Source organism: Salminus brasiliensis, chromosome 7 (assembly GCF_030463535.1).
Source record: "Salminus brasiliensis chromosome 7, fSalBra1.hap2, whole genome shotgun sequence".
Classification (NCBI taxonomy): domain Eukaryota; kingdom Metazoa; phylum Chordata; class Actinopteri; order Characiformes; family Bryconidae; genus Salminus; species Salminus brasiliensis.
The window spans coordinates 21,094,144-21,110,733 of record NC_132884.1 but is presented as its reverse complement, the minus strand read 5'-3'; the positions used below and the strand labels follow the sequence as shown (position 1 = coordinate 21,110,733).

The following is a 16,590-nucleotide window of genomic DNA, read 5'->3' as shown; positions in this document are numbered from 1 at the left end:
AATCCTACTGCTTCTGAGATGCATTTGAGAATAGGTTTTCCTGATTCTCCTAATCAGTAAGCACTTCTTATTGCTCTTTTAAATCGAGTACTGATACAGTGCCACTGATATTTGAAGCAAACCACTGTTCAATTTTCCACAGCAGCAGTTCAGGACACAAACACTATACAAACTGCTATGTTTTCAGTAGATCATGTTTGTTACATATTACAATAATTAGAACAATGAGATCAGGTTAGATCAGGAAACATTGGGAAAATAGGAAGGCATAATGGCAGAAATGGCTACATTTTTATGTTGGGCCCAAGTGGCCCTGAACCATGCTGGATATTTGCAGGATATTTGAAAGTAAAACTACCATGTGCAAGACATGATTTTAGTAGCCAGGATTTGACTGGATCATGGTAAGAGGACCCTGTCAGACCAGGGCGAGAGTCTTCAGCCAATCATGGAGGACTGCTTGCCTCCTGTAACTCCTCAGGCACCTGGACTAGAGGATAGGAAGTGCAGGAAGCACAACATAAGGGATAGTCTAGAGGAGTAAGGCCAAGTTTATTTGAGCCTGTATGTGTGATCAGGCATTTAAATGATGGCTGAAGGTTTTGTTTGATTGGTACAGATTCTTTGTTGGTTTTATGCGTGTGGATTACCATCAGGTTTAGGGTTAAGCATTGTGTTGAAGTTGAAGGCTAGGGGTAGGGTTAGGATTAGGGCCAGGGTTAGGGTTAGGAAAAAGAAAGGTGAGTCTATTCAGTTACTTCTAATACTTATTCATTTAATTACCATAAAGGTAATCAGTATTGATATAGTCATGAAAGTGAGGAATTAAAATATGGGTTCACTACAGTGTCTATTGCCCCAGGTGGCAATCCCAGCTACAGGAGCATGAGCCTGGCTCTCCATGAGCTGGCACATGTACCCATATCTCCTTAGCTTTGTCTCCAGGAAGTGAATTCCAAACATTGGTGCCATCTCGTAAAAAGAGAGGCTCTTTCAAGTCTAGACAGAAGCCCTTCCTCTTGTTGGTAAACTAGTAAAAGGTGCCATAAAGCAATTATTTTGCAACATCAATCGCCTGTTGCTGCGAGGGCTGTGTAGTAAACTGGGCGAGGCCATGTCGGTTTGGATAATTACGCTCATCCATCATGGCTGCATGGTCTTCCCAGGCATGGCTCCAAATTCCTGTGGCATAGTGCCGCCTGCCACACTCTCCTCCTCTCTGCTGCATACCTGCCCGCCTAAGGAGAAGCAGTGTGGAAGAAGCTCCCTGACTGGCAGCCGTACCTTCACAGTTCTCGCCATAGTAGCCAGGGTTGCAGGTGCACTCGTAACTTCCAGGCCCAACGTTCTTGCAGCTCTGACGGCTCTCGCAGCCCTCTCCCTCGCAGGAAGCTGGTCAAGTCGAGAAGCCGAAGCTCAGAATGAATTATCAGTTGAGTAGAGCTGTGCTGATACTGCAAATAATCACTGAATTGCTGATCTATATGTATGTAGTTCGCTCAATGTGGACTAAGCATCTACTTAGCTTAAAATTGCTTGACCAAATGTGGTAATGTGACTAACGATGGAAATAATAAAAGGAAGATAGAAGACACCAGTTATCATAATGTCATTTGCCTATAGTGCCAGTCTCATATACATCCCCTTTCACCCCTCATTGCTCACTAGCAGCTCAACAAAAAGTCACAACTATGTACAGATCTAACAGTGTCCTTGTTAGACTAGAAGCCCACACTTCAGTTTTCTATTCTAATAACTACATTACTGTCATAATCCAGAAGTTTTATAGGCCCCAAAATAGAACCCTGTGGGACTCCACATCACATTTTAAACCAAGCAGTTGGTTGGTTTAATCACAATAGTTTCTACATTAGGATTGACTAAATAATACACATAGAGTTCAATGGTTACATGGAAATATTTTATTTGTTTATATTATTTACATATATTTGGACCCATTTTTAATAGCAATTGAATGGCCACTAGAAGACATGCAGAAAAAAGCTATAGCCTAATGCTGCATTCATAGTTTGTTGGTGGCATGAGTTTCCACACTATTAGTCTTACTGTTTGTGTGCAGGGGGATGATGTAAGCCTACACTGTGTCCTGATCTTTTAACACACTAATAAATGTCATTTTGTTGTACATAAATTGCTATGGCTAAAGCAGTTTAGGTTAGTCCACCGTTGTGGCTTGACAGTAAAAGTTGGTCAAATTGACTTGTAAGATTTTATACAGTCAGTTGGAATCTATTTGCAATATTTTGACAGGGTGTGATCTATATTAAACTGTGACACATGCACCGTGATGGGTATGGGTGATGGGTGAACTAGTTAAAAATGCCCAGCACTGATACGAAAACTTGTGCTTTGAAACTGAATGAGGTCTGGGCTTACCTGTCTGATTATCAGTAGTAGATGAATTGGTCACAACCACTAACTCTGTTAAAAAAGAAGAAGAGAATCTCGATTGTAACCCATGGTTTGCATGTTTTCCTTTTTTCACACCATCATGTGATGTCGTTTTTTTCCTCATTCTAGGGTATCATGACCTAATGCAGACATAAATCTGCACCAAACCAAAAGTGCTTCTCGGTAATAACACAATCAAAGAAAGGCGCAGGGTAAATTTATGAAGCTCAAACCACAGCCCTCAGCTTCACTTGTTTTGGGAACCTCCCCCTTAAAAAGGCTGGTTAAGCCGCTTTGACCTCAGACAAACCAAAAAGGCCAACCGCCCCAAAAACCAAACGCCTGAGAACCAGGAGATGTTACAGAAGCTTTTTAGCAAATACATGAGGTCAGTCAGTCAGACGTGCAACCTGAAGCCACAGTCATCCTGTTTCGTCTTCTCTCTTTATTCAAAATTTCATTGTGTGTGTGTGTGTGTATGTGTGTGTGTCCCAGTTGGAAAATGTTATAATGCAGGAAGTCAAATGAAAAAAGAGAAAGTAGCTTGGTTGGCTGTATAAACATCTTCTATCATGAAACATTTTTCCCACTGCAAAGGGGAACAAAACTAACAGGCGGATAATGCTTAATGGCTGGCATTCAGAAAGTAAGAAAGAGTGAGTCGTGAGCTCCAGAAAGGAGGCTTAAAGAGAGCTCACCTGTCTCTATCTCTGTCTCACAGTGGCTTCCAGTGAAGTTAGCAGCACAGGTGCAGGTGTAGTTATTCACCCGGTCCTCACAAACCCCTCCGTTTAGACACGGCATGGACTCACACTCATTAATGTCTGGATCCACAAAAACACAAGTTTCATTCATCAGTCCCGGGACCTTTAGGGAGTTAATCTTTTGGAACAGCTTGGTACTGACTTTTCACTGATGTCTTAAGACTTCAGGATGTATTAGAGTTCATGCAGGTGTACAGTAACACTCAGCAGGTGTATAGTATTAAGAGTAATCCAGTCTTATGTAGAAACAAGGGTTTATGAAATGTGCAGGGCCAATATTTTCAGTCCCCAAGTATTTCCCAACTGGGCTTGTGTTTCCTTAAACTATGGAGAGTCCAATTTATGAAGCAGGAAGGTTGTGTTGATGATGTTTCTCCAAACGCTGAATCAATGACAGCTTGGCAAAGATTTACATGATATTTATACAGAAAGCACAACATCAAACTTGTCTTTGGCTTACATTTTAACACTGACTAGTGGTGATAGAGCCAGGTCTTCAGAATGGGCCAGAAATATTAGATCACCTTAAAATGAATGCTAACTGCTAATTGGTATTTGAAATGACATGTCAATGCTAAACTTACTCTGGTGCACCTTTTGGCAGCCTTTGCCCATTCTCGATGAGAAGTCATTCCGTATTTTTAATGAAACAACGTATATTTGACCTTGCAGTTTTACAGTGACTCTTTCTGTAAAGAGCTCTGGCACAAGAGCTGTTCTGGCTGTTATTAATTTATGACAGTACACTGAAACTTGAAATATGTCAAATAGACCTCTAAAGGTATGCCATGATTCTGGAGTCATGCCCATATTAGGAACTCCAGGTTAAGGAGTTAAAAAATGTAAAAAGAAATAATAATAATAAAAAATAATGGCATTTACTAAAACTTTTTTTCCACTGCTTAATGACTTTGTAATTTAGTTTTTTTATATTTCAGATAGAGGAAAACTGCTGAGACTCAGAGTTCCTTTTATGGCTATCATGCAGACGCCAGAATGGCACGCAAATTCAGAGGTCTCTTCTTAGCTAAATACATATCAGGTCTACGGCAACCATTTTTCTCACTAAATAGACAATTATTTTTCTATTAATACCTGGACAAATGTTATGATCCAAAATACGACATGTATGGGCGACAATATGTGGGTATATAAGAGGGTTTGATGAGTACCTGTTGTGGGCACCAAAATACTCACCTCACGTGTGCACATGAACTTGTGGACCACATGCCCTGGAGAGTTCAGCAATTATATATTCGAAACAAAAGTCATCTGCCAGATGAATAGGAGCAGGCCTGATGCAGAAAGCATCCCTGCAGTAAGAGTTCCCTGAGGAACACATTGCCCTCTCTGTGACACTCTCCACAGCCATGCTCACCTGTCTCACACACGGGCCCGGTGTAACCTGCCTGGCATTCGCAGGTGAAGCTGCCGACACCCTCAATGCACTGCGCTCCGTTGAGGCATGGACTCTCTTGGCACTCGTCAATGTCTGCAGGCAACACACGCACACACACATACACACGGGATATTTACTCAGCTGATTAATATATCCGCCACGCCATTCCCCTCACTCTGAAAGTATGCGCTTCTGGCTGTGAAAGGTATTAGAGGTTTGATACATCTCCGCAGGCTGGACTGTGGGAACGAGAGGGAGGCTGTAGCCAGCAGAGCGCCAGGGGAGGGGGGACAGCCCGACCAGAGAGAGAGAGAGAGAGAGAGAGAGAGAGAGAGAGAGAGAGAGAGAGAGAGAGAGAAAGAGAGAGAGGTCACAGCATGGTGAAAAGCTTATGGAACTCATGAAGCCTCACAGCCTCTTTCATTCACTTCTGTGCATCTTCCCTTTTACATGATGGGCCGATCAAAGTGGGGCACACCTTTTAACTGCTTAAACTGATACTTTTAATGGGTGTATTATTCATTTATAACTCCTAATTATTCTGAAGAATCATAATTCATCATTCAGTAGTAAACTAATTTGTAAGCTACGCATTTGTTAGTGTATGAAAGTGTATTTGAAGGAGTTAGTCATTAAGGCACCTTGTATTCTATAGGGATGTGGAAAGAGAGGGATGAAGCATAGGCAAAACAGCATGAAAGGTAGTAGTGGACTAGCAGAGGTAACATTGTTGGTAATGTTCTACTTTTGCATATTAAAATGTCATAATCCTAATCAAAATGTGTGGTAGTCTAATAGATGAAATGAGAGAGCAGGTACATGCATGTACATGTGTATGGGTGTATGGCTTTAAACCACAGTCTGTAGGTCTATAAAAAGTTCAAAATATTTGAAAGTTTCTTTAACTAAAGGTTAAAAGGATTCAAAGGGTGTACAGGCACAGAGAAGACCCCCTGCCCTTGGTAATTGTGTGTATAAAAATGTAAAATTCATAAACAAAGCACAGCAGCGTTTAACTGCAAAAGAAGCTCTGTTGATGAAATTGGTACAAGTAGCATGCATCTGCACGGCATCTGCAATGTTATGTTAGCACAAAGTTAACAGCGGTGTATGTTCATTTTGCACACTAGATTTACCCTGAGGCAACCAAGGGTATAGTGTTGGCTGGGGGCCAATTTACTCATCCAAGCACTGCACAGACTTTAGTTAAGAATTCCGAACATTTTCATAGTTTTGACTAATGTCAGATATCCTAGGAGAGTTTTCTGTTTTTTATAATGGAGCAATGTGAAACTACTGAACGGCCGTGTAATGTTCTTAAAGTTTATTTTCAGACAAACCTTCAGAATTTAGATTTTCAGGGTTCAACAGACCCTCCAGCACCACCCATATTTTGCATCTTATTTATATGACATTAGTTATCAATCGTTGCAGTTTGACAGTTATTCAGTGAAGGACATAAAGTATCCTCTGTTATTGGAGAAGCCTGTAAGCCATCTAGGACAAGGTAAACAGCTTAGACCTAGTAAAGCCAAACCTCGTTCTTAGGCCCTTTTTGGACAGTTTAGTTTAACATGAAGAGGTGTCATTTAATAATAATGTAATGTAATTTTACTACAGGACACCTGTAAAATGTATGACTGAATTGCATGGGATAAGAAATCTCTGCATAAAGGACTGAGGTGGGAGTGAATACTCAATAATAATAGCAATAATGACATTTTAGTGGGAAAATTAGCAGCTACAGACTACACTACCCAATGACAAAGCTGCCAGAAGCATTATGCCTTCTGAATTTGACTCAAGTTTGCCACAGATTTCAACAACCTGAGGTATCTGTGCAATGCACAACAAAACTAAAGCACCCCATAATTGAGAAAAACTGCTTTTCCGCAGGACATGAGTGAATTTTTACCCAGATGTTGTTTTGCACGGGATTATTATAACCTGAGGTTATATTTTTACGGTTCGTTTTACAGAAGGTAAAAGGCGCCGCCGTCTTTACCGGCTAAAATCACCCTGTGTAAAACTAGCCCCATCTGAATAGAGCATTAGTGTACCTGTGGTATATTTAGTATATTTTTTAATTATTTATTTTATGTAATTTGGTAACCACAAACATCCATGCATTCATGGCATCCTGCTGGTGGGGGTTTCCTCTCTGTAACTTTGTGCTAATACGCCTCCTTCCTGAGAATTTTTGGCCTGCTGAATATAAGTGAGTTACAAAAAAGGCCTTAAAAAAGCTTTACATGCTAAAATCCTTGTCAGTCCAGCTCAGAGTTGTACCATTTTAAACTGGAAACTCAAAAAGAGACTCAACACTCTCTCTCTATCTCGCTTTAAAAAAGCAAAAAGTAAAAAAATGTACAGAAGTGTATCTTTTAGGGTAAGGGTAATAAGAAGATGGAATGAGAGTACAGGGTTTACACAGGGAGGAAGAAGAGGAGTTGGGACGTAGTCCTCAATCTCCCAAAATGGTATGGTATAATTCCACTACTTATGGAACATAGCTAAATAATATTCCATAACAATTATTGTTTTATTTGATTTTTCTATTTATTTATTTTTTTATACCAGTTTTATGATGCACAAATATACTCCCTAAAGCTTGTTTAAGGTACATAATTGAACCCCTAGATCCTTGCTGCATCCAACTGCAGGGTACAGTTACATTGTTTCTGTCATGGGGGACACAACACTTTAACCTGGCAACAGTTGCTATGAAAAAACGCATTTGTAGGTGGGTCATTGAAGGGTCAATGTATTGTCAGGAGTTGAGGTGTCTTACCTGTTTCACAAAAGGTTCCAGTAAACCCCAGTGGACACTGGCAGATGAAGCTGTTGACCTGGTCCACACACGTTCCTCCATTCTGACAGGGATATGAGGAGCACTCATCAACTTCTACTCAAAGACAAGGAAAGAGAGAGAGAGAGAGAGAGAGAGAGAGAGAGGACGGGCCTTCACATGTGACATGTGACTCTTATTATACGTGCACACAGGAATGAAAACATAAGGGAATCCTCAAGTGAAGGGGACGAGCGGAAAGGTAATGATTTGACCACAGCAAAATGTTGGACCGGTCCTTTGGTATGTGTATTACAAGCAGATGTGACCAGAGAGAGGTTTGCTCCCTCAGGTTGTCCCCCTGGCTAGAAGGGTGGAATCTTGCTTTTACAAGCTGACTTCCTCTTTCCTGGCGAGGACCATGGAGGCTGAATTCAAGCTCTATTATGTGTGTGTGAGTGTGTGCATGTGTGTTTGAGGGGTGTCCTCACTCTCGTACCTATCTGGCACCTGCGGCCAGTGAAGCCAGCCAAGCAAGAGCAAGTGAAGGAAGGATTTCCAGTGATGCAGTCATCGATGCAGCGGCCGCCGTTCAGACAGGGCCTCAGATTTGGGCAGACCGAAGCTGAGGTAAAGAGGAGCACAAGAGAGATTCTTAGAGGTGGAGTTGTTGCTACACTGCCCATCAAATAATCTTTTTAAATTAATAAAACAGTTTTCTTTGTTGGTTTGTAATGACTTACAATTTTAAACAGAAAAATGATATCAAAGCTCCAGTGGTGTATTAATGTCTGGATAGATGAGTATACCGTGGCCTCTATTCCACTGCAGGGCCGAACAGGTCTGAGCACTGAGGGTAACCATTCTGGTGGTAGAGCCCGATTTTTTCAGCATTGTTCGCTAACTGTACTTGTGGTAACAGAACCGTTCAGTGGGATGGCTTAATAACGTAGCGATATGATTATTGGTTCCTTATTTGCTTCACATTTGACCCACAAGTTCATTAGTTTGGCTACAAGCACTCTTTAGCACACTGTAGCATAGTCAGCCACGAGCCTCGTTTAACATTGCTACCACAGCATTAGCATGCCGGCTACAGGCCTCATCCAACATTGCTTGGGTTTTTGCAGGGTTTCTGTATTAAAGCTGATGGTTATGACTATGTTCATGGGTTTTTGACTGTATATCGTCTTTTATTCCAGGACCCCAGCTATAGCTATCCGTTAGCAAAGTGCTAACTGCATGCCGAAGATGCCACACAGCAAACGTCAATGAATTAGTTTCAAGCAGACCAGTGTGATTTGTGTGTGCAGATTACACAAGTCTAACAGATCACTGATGGATTTAGGAAGTTAGCTAGTATTAGCTAGCTACATTAACCTTGTAGTTGTGACCCTGCAGTGGAGAAGATGACCTTTAACTCTTTAACTTTCCACGCTCTCTCTTATCTCACCTGAGTCATTGCAGCTGCCCACCTGTACGTGGGCATCGTCAATGCGGAACACCCATCGTCCAGGATAGCCCACGTTTGTGGTGGTCTCTACCGATACGACGTCATCAGTGCGTGACCCAGGAATATTGAAATATCGCTTTCCATCTCCGGCATTAAAACCTGCCTAGGAAGAGAGGGTAGAGGTGGGACAGTTCTCTCAGAGCCGTTTGCATTTTGTAGAGATTCAGCATGAACATGAATGCTGAAATGTTCTGATGCCAGACTTCAGTCTGTCCTAAATTCAGGGTGGTCACTGCTGGTGGCAAACCTATATAATGGTGTATTGTGTTTTAGGATTGTCTAGAATTACTTGGATTAACCTCTTCTAACATTAATCTACATCAAGATGTGTTATCCTATAAAGGGTCAACTTAATATGACATTAGTAATTAACATTATTGCAGTGTGTTCCACACAGAGGACAGTCTAAGTCACCAGTAAAGCACTCAGCTTGTATCAAGTGGACTATGTGAAGGTCATGGATGTGGACTAAGCTCTTGATGACTGTTTGTCTGAGAATTTTAATTCCTCCTAAAATCTTAATCCTAAGAGGGCATCTACTTCCTGGAAGGGATCTGTTTAAAGTGTTGTTGTCGTAGTTAGTCAGCAGACACCACAGAGCCCTTATTAGGTTTAATATTATAAATTACAGTCCATTATCATCATTTTTTTTTACTTGTGATAGTCCTGCTTTATCAGTCATCACAGAGAGTCTGGATTTGTGGAAGAGACAACCCATAGCATCCATGGGCTAATCACCTGTAGTGAGGATTTTATGGATTGTGCACCCACCCAAAAGACATTATGAATTCAACAGTAAACTACAATATGTAAATGTTTGTGGACACTCTAATAAATTAATGCATTCAGCTACTTTATGTTGCACCCATTGCTGACATAGCTGTGCAAATGCACACACACACACAGCTTGTATATGTACTGCCCATAGAATACACCTTTCTGGAGCAGATAAGCATAAACCCCTTGGCATCAAACTCTAATGCCAGGCATGGGCTAGAGGATTATAAAGCCCTCCCCCAGCATTGAGCTGTGGAGCAGTGGAACTGTGTTCTCTGGAATGATGGGGCAGCCATGGAGAGCCATGGTAGTGATCATCCAACATCCTGACCTCACTAATGCTGTTGTTGCTGAATGCAACCAATTTTTCACAGCAATGCTTTAAAATTTAGTAGAAAGCCTTTCCTTTAGAGTAGATACAGTTACTCCAACAAAAGCAGGATAAACTGATTTTAAATATCATTGATTTTGGAAGAAACAAAGAAAGTGAGCAGGCATCCCAATACATTTGTCAGTAGTAAAATCATAGAATAAAAAAGCATTTCGTAGCTGAAGTGTGCTGAACTGGGACACTACCTGTGCAGCGATTCCCCCCAGGCCAGCGATATCACCCCCACTGCTGGCATGCATTCCTGTGGTCCAGGTGATATTGTGGTACTGGAAGATGGTGAAGGACAGTTTGCCATCTGTGATCAGCACTACCTGGAACGTGTTCACCTTAAAAAGGGCAAACATAGCATATCATAAATCATCACTCTAAGTAGTGAGGCATTTTGACAGGTACATGCACCTGTACTTTGTACTATTACTGACTGTTTTCCACACACCACCTCATCCCTCACTGACCAGATATTATTTACACGCCAGACCATTATCAGCACAGCAGTGAAGCCGACAAGATAGTGACATACATAGCGTCTGGCAAAGTTAAGGTGTGTCCTGCACAGAGGTGATGCTGGGATTTTAAACATCTCAGTGCCACTGCAAGGTTGAGAATGGTCCACCGCCCCAAAATACATAGCCAGCAGTGAACCTGTGCTCAGAAACTGACCACTGTTGAAGACATTGTGACTAGTGATGATACATGTTTGATAAGGCAATGTCAATAAACCAGTCTTTTATTTCTGACTTCAAGCTTTGAGCTTGAACTTTATGAAACCAAATAAAAATGATGGATCCAAATAAATCAGTTGTACCAGGAGTGTAAAAGTCATTTAAAATTATGCATATTAGGAAAAACTGGTTTCCTAGGAAAGCTCACCAAATGATACCAGTAAAAGCCCACAGCGCTAAACAGGGCTGGATGATATGGTAAAAATACTGTATAATGATATTTGAAGACATTTTCATGATACACAACACATGTAATCAGTACTGTACAGTGATTAGTATTCGACATCTGCTGCACTTAAAACAGTCTAATTACACTTGTAATAAAATCTAATTCTAGTTACATTTGTAATAAAACATGCAGTTAATCAGTGTTCTTTAAGTACTAACAATATCCTAGATATGCTCAAAGAATCGTGTGTCACGATAATAAAAATGAATAACTATACAATTATATCAATAATATTTAACATTATCAATAATATCCCAGCTCTAGCAGTACATTCATCTTAGCCAGTATCTTTATTATCGTTGCTCTGGATATGGGCATTTACCAAATGTCATAAATGTAATATCTGGACTACACATATAAAGAACGTTCCACGTGCCTCTTTTCAAACTGCTGCTGATACAGCATCGCTGGGAGGAAAACACGGCTCCCCAGCTCCAATACAACATCGAACAGCTCTAACCTCTGCTGGCCAGCATCACACAATACTGTAGCTAAATTATAGCAGTGAAAGCCGGACTGTGTGTATTTTGGTGGACAATGGGCCACTAAACTTTCAATGTTAGCTTACTACCCTAGCTAGTGAGCTTACAAGCATCCAAACTATTGTTAGCTCACAGATCAACAAACGAAAAGCAAAACTGGTGTTATTTCAAATCTTTAAAATCCCTAATTTATCAGATTTCCTGAGAAGCACCCATCTTAAAGCAATTGGTGAATTTTCTCTTTGTCCGTTGCCCTCTGCTGAAATGTAAACCTGTGCACATAGAGAGGTAGCCAGCTAACTGGTGACAGCAAGCTGGGGTAGCTGAGGTAAAATAAAATAACCCAACAGCTGGTTTTACACCACTGACTCGTCTGTTGGGTAAAGGGTGCTAAATATAAGAGAAATAACCCAGCAAAATTACACATCTTTCTCAACCCAGCATCTGGAAAATGGGAAATTGTAGGCCTGCTAAACATGAGTTACAAGTAAGGTCCCTTAGGTGCTTCTAAAAACACTCATAAATAGCTTTTATTTTATTTACTTACTTGTTTTGTGTATTAATCTATTCATAATAGCTTGTACTGTGCAATTACTAACAGGTCCCAAACCCTGTTGCCAACTCTAAAAACCAAAGGAGGTATTCCAGGACAGGGTTGAAAACTGCTGTGCTAACTGCTCTACACTACATTATGACACTCAATGGCAAATTCAGAGGTCCTTGAGGGCTCATGTCCTGCACAGTCTTGCGATTTCCCTGTTTCAACTACTAAGTTAATTATCAGATTTAGGAGGTGTTAGAGAAGGAAAATCTCCAAGCTGTGCTGCATTTTGACCCTTTATGACCACAGCTACCCACCCCTGCTCTATGACTTTTGTGCTGCGCTTGTGTTTTCCAGTATTCCAGGGGTCCTGGAATACCCATGCACTGCATTTTTTAGTGTTTTATGTGTTCCCAACACACCTGAGTCAACTAATCAGCTCATTAGCAAGCACTTGATGAGGTTAAAATGGGTGTGTAAAGGCAGGAAATGACTAAAATGCTCAAGGTTACTTCGGGCTAGGGTTGATAATGTGCAAGTTTACTTCAGAGCACACTTGGGAAACACAGCGCTAGTGTGTTAGAGGCCTTACCGGCGTGATTGAGCTCCCACCAAAAAATGTGACCTGATGCCAAGTGGCAATGAGGACCCAAGTAGTCGAGAACAGGGGGAGTTCTGGGAAATAACGATGAATGTCTTCTGTAGCTCTCTTGAGGATGGCAGGGTCCTTGCTCTCTCTGTAAAACACCTTCCCTGCTTGTCGATTGTCCACATCAGCCCAGAACGGAGCGACCACGCGGCGGTCTCCAGCGATGGGAAAGGCCACTGGGGTAAACTGAGACACTTCCCTCAGAAAGGAGACCAGACCGTTGTTATTCACCTGAATAAAACAAAGCAGAGCATGCACAGGTTCAGAACAGTCTGTTTGTCCAGCTGCTGTCTCGGGCTGAAGGTTTCCATTTCCACACCCAGACTGTCACGGTACAAATGTTTGGAAGTTAGTGGAAATTGTTTCTTGTCAAAAATACAGCCTTTTACTAACTAGAGACTCTTTCCACACTCATGTTTAACTGACAGTGTAAAGTAAGTTGGTTTATGACTCAAGGCTCATAAAAACTGTGAACCAACAGAAGTCTAATGAAAACAAGCATCAGCTAACAGACGCCTGTGCTGGCCAGAATCACACTAAAGTGAAGTGATGTGGGGAGAAAGAGAGCAAGGCCAATGGTACTCTCTTGGGCTCCAACTGCTGATAGTAGGCACCAGTGATCTTTGGGTCATAGTGGCAGCACCTTCGTCACTCGGACCTCGGACTGGCCCTGCTCTGTCCTTTCTTAAGCTAAGCTACACACATGGACAAAATTGTTGGTACCCCTGAAAATAATATGAACCATGCGACATGTTAAGTCAAGGTGTGTCCACTAATTAGCAGTACAGGTGTCTACAATCTTGTAATCAGTCAGTGGGTCTATATATAGGGCTACAGGTAGTCACAGTGCTGTTTGGTGACATGGTGTGTACCACACTCAACATGGATCAGAGGAAGCGAAGGAGGAGTTGTCTCAGGAGATTAGAAAAAAAATTATAGACAAACATGTTAAAGGTAAAGGTTTTAAGATCATCTCCAAGCAGCTTGATGTTCCTGTGACTACAGTCGCACATATTATTCAGAAATATAAGATCCATAGGACTGTAACCAACCTCCATGGACGTGGCCACAGGAGGAAAATTGATGACAAATCAAAGAGACGGATAATACGAATGATAACAAAAGATCCCAGAAAAACTTCTAAAGAGATTAAAGGTGAACCTCAAGCTCAAGGAACATCAGTGTCAGATCACACCATCCGTCATTGTTTGAGCCAAAATGGACTTTATGGGAGACAACCAAGGAGGACACCATTGTTGAAAATAAATCATAAAAAAGCCAGACTGAAATTTGCCAAACTACATGTTGACAAGCCCCAAAGCTTCTGGAAGAATGTCCTATGGACAGATGAGACAAAAATGGAACTTTTTGCCAAGGCACATCATATCTATGTTCACAGATGGGAAAATGAAGCATATCAACAAAAGAACACTGTCCCTACTGTGAAACATGGATGAGGCTCTGTTATGTTCTGGGGCTGCTTTGCTGCATCTGGCACAGGGTGTCTTGAATCTGTGCAGGGTACAATGACATCTCAAGACTATCAAGGCAGTCTAGAGAGAAATGTGCTGCCCAGTGTCAGAAAGCTTGATCTCAGTCGCAGGTCATGGGTCTTGCAACAGGATAATAACCCAAAACACACAGCTAAAAACACCCAAGAATGGCTAAGGGGAAAACATTGGACTATTCTGAAGTGTCCTTCTATGAGCCCTGACCTAAATCCTATTGAGCATCTTTGGAAGGAGCTGAAACATGCTGTCTGGAAAAGGCACCCTTCAAACCTGAGACAACTGGAGCAGTTTGCTCATGAGGAATGGGCCAAAATAACTGCTGAGAGGTGCCGAAGTCTCATTGACAGTTACAGGAATTGTTTGATTGCAGTGATTGCCTCGAAAGGTTGTGATACAAAATATTAAGTTAAGGGTACCATCATTTCTGTCCAGGTTTCATGAGTTTATTTTTTTTAATAATTCTGTTGAAGCATGGTTCAAAATCAATGTCTGATTTTCATTTGATCATTTTCATAGCATTTTTATTTATGTCAGATTCAAGATATTTCTGTGACAATGGTGGGTTTTTTCTTTCATTAACCGAGGGGTACCAACAATTTTGTGAAATGTCAGACCTCCTTGTGATGAATGTAGGACTGAGGATGGAGATTCGATAATGGCTGAGCCTGAGCTGGTAGAATTTTCTGCATTTGCTGGCAAGTTTCTGAATACACAGTTGTATTTCCAAATTTTAGGCATGAACTCTATTAGTAGAGGTTATCTTGAGGAATTTTCTTGTCAATTTAGTTGTGTCCAGTTGAAGTTGAAAGATCGGAGAAGAGAGAGCTAAAGGAGAGTACTTTGCTAACATTACACATTACACTGTGGAAATCATATGGGGGAGAGGGAGGGCCATCCCTGTCTTTAACTCCCAATTACAGATGGCTATAGCATCGTCTGGGATCAAACTTGCAATCTTCCAATGACAGAGCCAACAGTTTTTATCTGAAAACAAATAAACTGAACTACACTATGCAGGTGCACAGTGCTAATGTTAGTGGCATTAAGCTGCATTACTTTTTAGCTTCTTGGCTAATTTGGGAAACAGGGAAAAACTTCGTCATTTTGCATAAATGATTCCAAAGCCTCTGAATGCAGTAACTCTAGTGAGTGTCTCTAAGGGCTGGACATATGGAACATGCTGACTAAGGGGATGTGGGGTGAGGTGTCCAGCAGTGTGTTGACACTCTGCAGCCAGTGGCAGTGTTGCAGGATCAAAGCTGAAGGGAGGCTCCCGTGGCCGAAGTATCCGCTTCCCACCAGGGAACAGACAGCTCCCTTGTTCCACTAGACGTCCATGTGTACAGCTGAGAAAACTAGAACCCTCCTATCTCTCTCTCTCTCTTTTTGCTCTCTCTTACTTATACACACATACACACACACCCTCACACCTGGCCTGGCCACTGTCCACTTCCAGATCAGGAAGTGGTTTTAAGGGCTAGGCACCTTTTAACCGTGTCTAAAGTCCACAGGGCCCTGCCAGCACGGCACTAACCACGGCTCACCGCTCCTCGGCTCGCTCTGACCCGTGCCTCTGTTGACCGAATGTCCACAGCAATAGCCGTTCTGGCCGAGTGGAAAGCAAGCGCTCACACCTGCAGAATAACCACGGGATCCAGACACAGAGGTCAGAGGAAGCTGGGTCGGGCATGCAGAGACAAGCTTCACACTGTCAAATGAACCATAAGAGTCATTTCAGTGAGCCAATGACCATTTTCTCCTTCATTATAAATCAAGGGTGTCTGATTCCAGTCCTAGAGGGCCAGTGTGTGGATATCCCTGCCTAAACACATCTACTCAAGTTGATAACTGACCAACAAGTTCAATCTGAGGGGAAAACCAGGTGTTTGAGCAGAGAAGTGAACTGAACTGAACTGAGGCCCTCCAGGTCAGACGCTGGACACCCCTGTTACAGGAGAATCTCAGGTAGCAAGCCCATTTCTGCAAAACTTTATTATATTTCCTGATGACCATGGACTAAGGTTGTCAAAGAAAGAGGGATAGTAACGGTTTTTACAGCAGCCCACAGTACATTTTAAGCTTTGGGAACACTACAAAAATGTCCATAGCACGCTAAACGACTAGGGATCATAGCCTACACGACTTCTACCTGTTAATGAACCAAATTTGGCCCAAAACACGTGTGTATTCACACTCACAGTTGCACAGTCACAGGTAGCACATGTACATTTTATGTACAGGGGCTGACTCTCTATATCAAACATTTTTATTAGAAAAACAAAAATGTAATGTGGAAAAGTCCTGTAATGCGTCACTGTACCATAATCATAAGCTGGACGTCTTGCTCTCTGTATAATGTCTGGAATCTGGAACTTTTACCAAATTTTCTGCCCAATTTAACTGAGCCAATTA

General features: G+C 41.8%; 1 protein-coding gene across 3 annotated transcripts in view; it reads right to left on the bottom strand.

Moving 5' to 3' along the window:
* sned1 (sushi, nidogen and EGF-like domains 1) overlaps positions 1 to 16,590 on the bottom strand; it is a 54,849-nt gene that overhangs the window by 24,933 nt on the left and 13,326 nt on the right. For 2 of the 3 annotated variants that reach the window (XM_072684099.1, XM_072684101.1), the window contains exons 2-10: positions 12,611 to 12,898; positions 10,230 to 10,370; positions 8,822 to 8,979; positions 7,863 to 7,993; positions 7,367 to 7,480; positions 4,555 to 4,668; positions 3,111 to 3,236; positions 2,398 to 2,442; positions 1,285 to 1,392 (exon numbers count right to left, since the gene is read on the bottom strand). In XM_072684099.1, coding sequence (XP_072540200.1) covers positions 1,285 to 1,392; positions 2,398 to 2,442; positions 3,111 to 3,236; positions 4,555 to 4,668; positions 7,367 to 7,480; positions 7,863 to 7,993; positions 8,822 to 8,979; positions 10,230 to 10,370; positions 12,611 to 12,898 — 1,225 coding nt within the window. The remainder of the gene's footprint in view (positions 1 to 1,284; positions 1,393 to 2,397; positions 2,443 to 3,110; positions 3,237 to 4,554; positions 4,669 to 7,366; positions 7,481 to 7,862; positions 7,994 to 8,821; positions 8,980 to 10,229; positions 10,371 to 12,610; positions 12,899 to 16,590) is intronic. The other variant, XM_072684100.1, reaches the window with a different exon arrangement.